A 9,315-nucleotide genomic window follows, 5' to 3' on the forward strand; every position below is an offset into this window, starting at 1 on the left:
CAAATTAGAAAGTTCTAAATTCTAAAGCAGTGATTTCTTTAAGCAAAGTATATTAATTATAGTTAGTCAAACCAATTTGTCAGTCAGTAACAACCAGGAAAATTATACTCATCCCTTTCTTTTGGGCGCTAGCACTAGTGTAAGACAAAGATAATGATTATCTCTATCTATGTTTAAAATGAGACAGTCCTTTGACAAACTTTAGTATTACCCAAGTAAGATATTGTGAACAACATGTTTTGCTACACCCTCTCCAGGCAGGGGTGCGAAACTCCTCGCTTCGGGCAAACTCGACTCCATTCGGCTCAGCATTACATTGCTCCGAGCAAGCATTAGGATTTGCACACGTCCCTTTGCGTGCACGACCACAGATAAGATAATGCCCAAAATTTTGACAACCCTAAATTATATTCTATTAGTCGTGATTCGACCCTGAACCGCTGTCAAACTTCGGTTTTGTAGGAAGTTTCCTTTCTGTACGGTAGTACTATAATTTTTCTGTGCTCCAGGTTCATATTATTTATAGTCTATTAGGCCATTTCCGTCAGTAGAAAAAAGCGGAAAATTTCAAAAATGTATGCGCGAAGGGTTATCGTCCCATAGAAAATTTGAATTTCTTGCCTTTTTCTACTGACAAAGTTGTTTAACAGACTAATGTAACATACTGGTATGCAAACATAGTTTGTCAAAGGACTGTCTCATTTCAAACATAGGCAGAGAGAATCATACTATCTTTATCTTACACTAGTTAGAGCACCTAAAAGAAAAAGGATGAGTATAGTTTTTTTCTTATTTACTGACGATTTGGTTTGACCAACTATAAAAATCTCTATTGATCTCATATTTCGGTACCTTTCGTGACTCGATATGATCTGTCATCTGTTACATGAAACCGGAAATAAGTAAAAATGGCGGCAAAGACGTCGATCGATACATTAATACAATACAAGCCGAGCGCGGCGGAAAGTTTAACACAATATCTTTACATGTTTTTGAATGCCTGACAAAAGACGAAGAAGATGGTGAATGAATATATGAATAATATTCTTACCTATATTTTCGAGGCCTAGTATATATAATGTTCTATTGCTTAATAGATTTTATGAGTTTAAAATACTTGTCAATGTCAGTTAGTGTTTTAAGTCTAAAAGCAAGTACCTATACTTGCCTTCGGTTTTAAATAGACTGCGTGTTTTAGGTACGCCTTCAAAATTATTTGTTATGACGACTTAATTTACAATGCAAAACCAATTTAAGAAACCCTATCCAATGAGTCGTACTTCATACCCTACCTCCAGTAAGTTTAAATTGTGCTGTTACTGTATCTTTAGTCTATTCCATGTATATTGTAGGTTGTAGAAGTCCATGGCTATACCACCCATTATTCTTTGGCTTCGGGCCTAAAGGCGATGAGACCTCTCACTACTCACCGTAGATATACCTTTCAGATGCAGAGTTAGATACATGGGTCGAACAAACTATTCAAAGAGAAATCGCTCGAGGTCGAATGCTTCAAGACCAGAAGTCACTAGCCTCGGAGCGCTCAAATAATGTCCGTGTCCTCATCAAGTCGCCAAAACTCGTCAACGGCGGAAACTTCCATAGAAGGTTCATTGTCATGTAAGATTATGAGCATAAATTCTAGTTATACTTATCACTTCAAACTAATAATTTATGTCCAGAACTATTTCGAAATGGAACAAACGTGGTCGTAGTAAGTCCCCACTCGCGAAGAATGCCAGGATGAGCTCGTCAGCATCACGGGATGACAGTTGCCGTTCATATCAAAGTCCGCGGGTGGGCCGGCCGGCGTGCTCTATGCGAATCAGCGAGTTAGCTGCGCCGACCAAGCGACAGTGTATGGCTTCGTGGAGAGCCAATGCTAATGTACTGCCGGAAGCGATGGTAAGTTGTTTTGAAGTCGTTGACTGCGGTGGTAACACACGATTGTAGTCGACTTTGTAAGATTTATTGCTACCAATAAAATGAAACATTCCCTTCTGATACCTAAATGTGCTTAGCAAATTTTCCATTTCCGATGGCAAAGTCTTTCTGTTGATATGATGAAGATCGATGGTGCATGTAGCATACAATTAAGTAATCAGGTTTTCTACAGGTGACTCCCACTTAATAATACGAGTAAGTAGTAAGCTTTCTGTCGGGACAAGATAAATACAATGAGCCAAATAGGTAATAAACGTAATCGATTAACCTTTTCGACGCCGTGTCAAACACAAAAGCTGTCATCCAGACGCCACGTCACCGAAGTGTCAAAATTAAAATTGAACTTTATGCATATGCACTTAGGTCTATGTTGCTCTGTGGTCTATGGCCGATTAATCGGTCTTTGGTGTTGAACCTACGGTGCGTATATATCGGTCATTGGCGTTCAAAAGGTTAAGTCCCGAATCAGTTTTATAAATTATGAGTCTAAATCGTGTTTTAGTTAAAATCAATATATACAATGGGGTTGGCCAGGACCGGACCCGATCCGAAAGCATTCTCTAGTGGGGACTTATAGAAGTTTTTATCCGTGATATGGGTAATTGGGTATACGGTTCGGTTTTAGATAAATCGGCTGAAACAGCGTGTTACGGACCAAGAACCAATAGTAAAAGTCTCTGATGCCGTAAATTGTTTGAAACATAACAGGCGCTCATCTGATACTCGTAACAGCGTCATAATTACGCCAAGTAAAAGGTAATGACTAAATTAATCCACATAAATATTTCTATCTCCCATATGTCTCCCAACGTAGTCTATTTTCTATTATCTTCCATAGTAGAGTTTAGCCCCTAGCTTGGTCTCAGTGCCCTGTATCTATCTACCTATAGCAATAAATAACTACATACCGTTTTAATGTCGGTTAACTGTCGAATTTTATCCATACTGGGTAATTGGGCATGTGTCCATGATTTTAAATAAGAGTTTACCGCCAAATAGAAAAATAAACGGATTCTTTTGACTTTATCACCTTCTCATTTTAAGCTCTGGGTGTTCGAGATCAATTCTGTTTTAGGTCGTCAAGAAAAATAAACAAGGAGGCGATGCAGAACAAAATCCAAGCTGAATATAAAATTTTAAGTGACGCATTTGGAGTAAAAATAGCTGAGTTATTAATGAAGCCGATTGTTATAACTCTAAATTCTCGGTAATATCATGATTTTTTTCCCATACCTAATATTGTAGGTATGATATGATGTATTTCCTTTGGTATTAGCGTATCAAATATTACTCGTTCAACGATTTAGGTTACAAAACATCTCGAACATCGTCAGTCAAGAAATATACAACATTATAAAAGATACAACAACGTTTAAAACGGATAAAGCGACTAATAAACGAATGGTGCGAGAAATGTCAGAAAAGGTAGGTATCAATCAATAACAAAGTTAATTGTAAATAGTTGGTAGATACCTATTCGGCTATTAAAATGTAACTTGCAATTATTTACTACACTACAGGTTACTATTTGGATAGCCAAAATACTTGAAGATTCTGAAGAAAAACTACTGGAAGAAGATTTAAGAGGTAATTTTTCTAATTACATTCACTTGTTTTTACTCACTGTTGTCTTTCGATTTTTTGTTTATTTTATTTTATTTTATTTTATTTTAGCAAGAGCGTTACTTCCTGCTGGAGATATGGTAACACTCATTGAAATAATCACATACCAGGAAAGAGGTTTATATTTTTTTCATCAGTTTAATTTATTGTTTAGAGATTCACACTAAAATCTCGGCACCAGACCTCATCAACAACTCATCTGCTCGCCGTTAACTAGATACCTACGTGTCAAGCATATGTAAGCACGTAATAATGTAACGGAAGCGATTCAACACCTCGGTGATGTAGGCATGGATACGGCTGATTGTCATTACGGTTGCGGCTGGGCAGCAGCGCCTGTGACAACGGCGCGGCGCCTAGGGAGAAACCACGGGCAGCCTATACGCGCCGTCCACTAGCTTGTACTAAAGCGAGGCGATGCCATTCGATGCCGATGTGTGCGTTAGATGGAGTTTCCTACAAAGAATATTGAGAGGGTCTAGTTGAGATGGTGCCGATCTAGTGCCAAGCTTTTTGATGTGCGGCAACCTTAAAATATCGCCAAGATTTAGATATCTCCTTTGAATTTTCATAGATTGTTTAATCAGCTTTGAACAGTTAGTGCGTTTATTCAGATTAATTTTATTTAGAGAGCAGTGTAGCCGAAATTTAAATTATAACTCAGTATTTTCATAAAGTCTATATTTGTAATACATATTTGCCAGACCTAGAAGAACAAGAAGGGCCCGTTCTTGATGTACTTGACGACTTAGTGGACAGTATTTTGGTAAGTATTATTTGCAGTAACACTGTGCTAATAAAACTACAAGTACTTAACTAAAAGTGTCTATACACCCTTCCTCTCATTCATTAATTATCATCTTTCATCATTCTAGCATAAATGTATCAAAACTCCATCGGATATTCTGACGCCAGAATTCTTAAGTATAACTTCAGAAAACGTCGAAAAAGATGACCAACAAGAAACCGACCGTCAAACTGCTGATGAAGAAGCTTCACGAGACGATGCTATTACAATGGATGAAAAAGCCAATGAAGTTACCATAGAAAATGATATTATGAAACAATTAAAAAACGTTATGGACTCGGTTACACAGGAAGCATCTTTAGAAAGCCCTAGCAAAGTATCTGACGTTCGTTCAATGAATAATGAAGAATATGGAGAACCTGATATTAAATCGGAACCTGATATTCAATCTGAAGCCTATACCAATGTTGAACCTGATATAACATCTCAATCTGATATCAAACCTGAACCTAATACTAAATTTGAACCTGCTATTGATGTACTGTACAGTAACGATACACCGTTAGCAATGCCCGAAGACGATAACGACGATGATCATAATGAAAACATAACTGAAAATATAAGTGGCTCTCCAGAATTAAGTTCGACCCAGCTACCCACCAATGAGATTACTGAACCACCAATGATTGAAAATGAAAATAAAGATGATGGAAAATTTGAAGATAATACCATATTGGCACCTGGGGAAAGTAACGTTACAGATACAATTGATACAAATGAGGAACAAAGTTCAAAAGTGAGTGGCGCAGTTGAAGTAATAACTGAAGAATTATCTGAGGGAAAGAACAAAACAGTTCAATTTTCTAAAGAAAACCTTGGTAATATTTATTTTAAATTATTTTTCTAGATTTTACCAGTAGAAAGTACCCCCGAATTTTGTAATGATGTGAATCTTTTCTGATTTCTTTACACCGCGTACCACGATTTGTACTTACTTACCTTAGTCGTACTCGTATATGTATATACCAAAATTACGATGGTAAGTAGTAACCTAACCTAAACCTTGCAAGTTTATAATTGCTAGAATGATTTATTTTTCTTCACAGACTCCATAAATGATATTCCTAAGGATCAAAATAATCCACGTAACAGGTATACTGAAATTTATATTTTTTTCAATAAATGTGCGATTCATTCTAAAGTAAACAGATTTTATTTTTATAGGACAAAATTACATTTAGCAGATGAACAGCTATTAGAAAATATTGCATACTCTGACAGACCTCATATAGATTTTGCCCCACCAAATGAAGAATTGTTGAGTAAGTTTACTAGCACTCTACTATGTTGCCTTATATTTTTAACCCTCCCTTGCAAATAATACCTAAGATTAAAACAATTCATATTTTGAACAGGTGACGCTGACGAATCATGGCCAGAAATGAAACCTTTAACTAAACCCAGTGCGAGTGTAACACGTTCCATCACTTCTATGGGGAAAATATTAGAAGCGGATGAGATGTTCTCTACTGCTCTTGAAGACGCTACTGAATATTTACTTAAAACTACGGACTCAAAAGAACATAACGAGGATGACAATTATGGACAGAATCGACAAAGAACTACAAGCCCAGATGCAGCAGAAATGATTGATGATTTGCAGAGCAGCAAAGATTCGCTCCATGTTAACGAAAAAGGCGATCAGCCAGACGGACCATTGGTCGAATCCGAAATTTACAATCCAAGTGAAATATCTTTGTTAGAACCGACACAGGAAGGTCAGGAAGTTACTTCTATACAAAAAGATGCATCTATTATTTGGATATGCGATGATCATGTGCCAGCTTCTGAATTATATGACCATATTGTTTGGGAAACGGATAAGTCCAAAAACCAGTCGCAAAGTCCTGAACATTTGGAGAAAGACACAACTAATGATAATGAAAGACAGAATGCTACAGAATTAATTTCGCAGAAGTTTGATTACCGTTGGTATTTTTATAAATATTAGGGCCAGCGCCAGCATATTAATGAGTTAAGCGAGTTCCATTCCATTTTAATCCAAACATTTGTGTCTACATAATAATTAACATAGTCAGAAGATAGGCACATGTCATATACTTTCGTGATAAGTGCTTATCTTCTGATTCTTTCTAACCAGTGCGTACCTAAGTAAAAGCTGAATTTAGAGGGTAGAAGGTACCGAGCTTACCTTGTATTGTAACCTAACAAAAATTTACATTGGTTTTTTAGGAGTTCATCTAAAAGATGCCCCTGCCTGGATAAGACGCGGCCAAGGCGAGCCCAACTTAGGTCCTTGCACCTGCATGTCATTGAACTTTTCAGGTAAAAGAATACAGATGTACCTAAGTGCATAATTTTATTGTTTTCTATCGTATTTTCTCGGAAACGTTCGTATTTGTCATACCACTTCAGTCAACCTCAGTACTTTTTGTACCAAGGCTGACTGAATTAGCAAGACACGTTCGTAAGTTTCCGTGAAAACACGATCGAAAATAATTATGGACCACCAAAGATCATACCATACTCATTATATGTAACTCCGCAAGTATAAGATAAATAGTCTAAGAAAAAAAATCGGAAATCAAGAAAAAGTAATTCTCGAATAGATGGCGCCACACCTTTGGCCTAAACTCGGCTAGATGACGTTGACGACACCGTTTGATATTTAACAATTTTAAAACATATCTGTGAAACAACATGGGTCAAAGTCATATGGCGTTATAAAAAAAAAACAAAATCATTTATCAATTTATATAGTTATTTTTTTTTTCATTTACATTTTCATTTTTAGTTTTATTACCGTCGATAGATGGCAGTAAATTTACTATGACAATAACCCTCTATAGCAGTCTATACTATCTATTCTCTTTGATACTACGTTAACGGCGGCTCCACTCATCTTACAAAAAATCGCATACGATTTTCGATACATTGACATTGCGGTTTTTGATCAATCGATTTAATTCGTTGCAACTACTTAGTCGGCAATGTATCGAAATCGTATGCGATGTGATGTGTTACAAGGTTCGCGGAGCCCATAACTTGCAAATTATTTTATATTTAAATATTGTCGTCGATTACCGCGATAGTTACTCATGAAATATATTTTTTTAAACGTATTGTACCGTTGAATTTAAAATAAGTACATCCCGACGTTTTGTATTTTTAAATTCATACATTTTTTAATACGCGACATATTCCGTTAAAATGATTTTATTTTGTATCTACTTTCATAAAATAAATCTTCGATAAAATGCAGGTTATGCAAGAACAGACAAAATGAAAGAGCGGGAGCGTGAATATCAAAAATGGTGCCAAGATTTGGACTTTATTCTTATGAACCTAGATAAATGGAACAAGTGGCTAAAGTACATATCAAAATATATTACCGATTTGAAACGAAAAGCAGGTACCTAAACGTGATTAACAACAACTGTTGAACGGAAAATCGTATAGGTATTATAATTATGAGTAGATTTAAGAAAAGGAATAACATACTTACCTACTTCTTACAGAATTGAAATCTTTTGACTAATATATATTTGATAAATATAAATTTTGTAACTATTAGGCTAAAAATAAAATGGATTTGGAATATCTTGGGAGTAAATTATGTTTCCTGTCGGAGTATTAAATGTATAAATAATTTTACGACAGGCAAAATTAACAGAGGGCGACAAAGATCACCTGCACGCACAGAAGAGGACGTAACATGGCGGCAGTTACACAAGCGCGCAACAGGCGTAGAAGTGCGGAGGCAGGATAAGACTGTGAAACTCAAGGTTCTGTAATACTTTTATTAGTTATAACAGGAGCCCCGTGACCCTTTCACCCGCTAAAGACAGCAACAAACTCGAATGGCTACAATTTAACCGTGGTACATAGGTACTTATTACATAGTCTGGTCTGGCGTTCCATAGTGGCGTTCAAATGGTTAATAGTTATTTGTTTTAAAAGGGGGCAAAGTTGTTGTTTAACCTATCGTGCTAATATTGATACTCGAGCAAGGGAAAAATTCCAAAATTAAAAAATGGAATCTTGAGCGTAGCGACAGTTTCAAAGGACGAGGGTTAAACAAATTTTGCTACCAAACACATATTTTTCACAACACCAACACAAGGAAAATACTAAGTGTAAAATATCTAATAAAATCAAAGCAAATCGATTCCAAAGTAATGTTATTAAATATTTATCATGCAAACAAACGAAAACAACTCAAAATTTGCATTTGATTACTTTGCCTGACATGTGAATAAAATGCAACTTTTTTATCAGTTTTTGAACAATCAAGAGAGCCTTTACCAGCTGTTGCGGTGAAAAAAACATTGTCGGTAATCGCGTCTAAAGTTCTAAACATCATACGGCATGGTACAGTCCCATCCAGAAAAAGGATAAACCATGTAGTTTCGACAGTTGCCAATTATAGTAGCAAAAAAATATGGCTTTCTATCACAGAAGGGTCCTTATGCTTCAAGTGCAATACGGTCCTTTCCATCTGAAATATTGATTGACCTTTCTCTGATGGAAAGCCACAAATAAGTAGCATAGTGATTTGATTTTTAAACTTTCACGTAAGAACCGAACTGCAGTTTTTTTTTTATAATGGTTCATAAATTGGTACATTCCGTATTTCACTTATTTTTGCGGTTGGTTTTTGTTTTTGTCCAGGAAACTAATATGGCATTCACTTCGATTCCAGATGCCGTCTGCACCATTAAAATATTGTCTAAATTGTGGACGTAGAAAACCAAATCCAAGTAAAAAGCGTCACCATCAAAGCAATTTAAGAAACAATGGCGAATTAAAATGCAAGAGATATTACAGACGTGAGCATGAGGCCCATCTACGCAAGAACTGAATGCTGAAGATTTTTAGTTAAACCCTTTTTCGTGTCGTCTGAGTAGCAATGGAATAAATACATTGATTTAAACTTAAACGATTTTTTTTACATATTCTCATCTAGTTAAACGGGACTC

The 9,315-nt window shown here is 36.1% G+C and overlaps 1 protein-coding gene across 2 annotated transcripts; it reads left to right on the forward strand.

The window, feature by feature from the left end:
- Positions 1 to 1,143: 1,143 nt before the first annotated feature.
- LOC134755753 (uncharacterized) lies at positions 1,144 to 9,261 on the forward strand. Of its 2 annotated transcripts, XM_063692320.1 has the most exons (17): positions 1,144 to 1,297; positions 1,449 to 1,608; positions 1,683 to 1,905; positions 2,570 to 2,700; positions 3,020 to 3,151; positions 3,252 to 3,369; positions 3,465 to 3,531; positions 3,619 to 3,684; positions 4,272 to 4,333; positions 4,443 to 5,193; positions 5,422 to 5,467; positions 5,540 to 5,637; positions 5,731 to 6,303; positions 6,569 to 6,661; positions 7,599 to 7,748; positions 7,997 to 8,121; positions 9,039 to 9,261. In XM_063692320.1, the coding sequence occupies exons 1-17, from the start codon at positions 1,240 to 1,242 to the stop codon at positions 9,195 to 9,197; spliced, it is 3,012 nt and encodes a 1,003-aa protein (XP_063548390.1). In that variant the 5' UTR covers positions 1,144 to 1,239; the 3' UTR covers positions 9,198 to 9,261. The 2 variants fall into 2 exon arrangements, with proteins under 2 accessions (XP_063548390.1, XP_063548391.1); XM_063692321.1 differs by lacking the exon at positions 3,619 to 3,684.
- Positions 9,262 to 9,315: the final 54 nt, after the last annotated feature.

This window comes from Cydia strobilella, chromosome 3, assembly GCF_947568885.1.
Source record: "Cydia strobilella chromosome 3, ilCydStro3.1, whole genome shotgun sequence".
NCBI classification, from domain to species: Eukaryota; Metazoa; Arthropoda; class Insecta; order Lepidoptera; family Tortricidae; genus Cydia; species Cydia strobilella.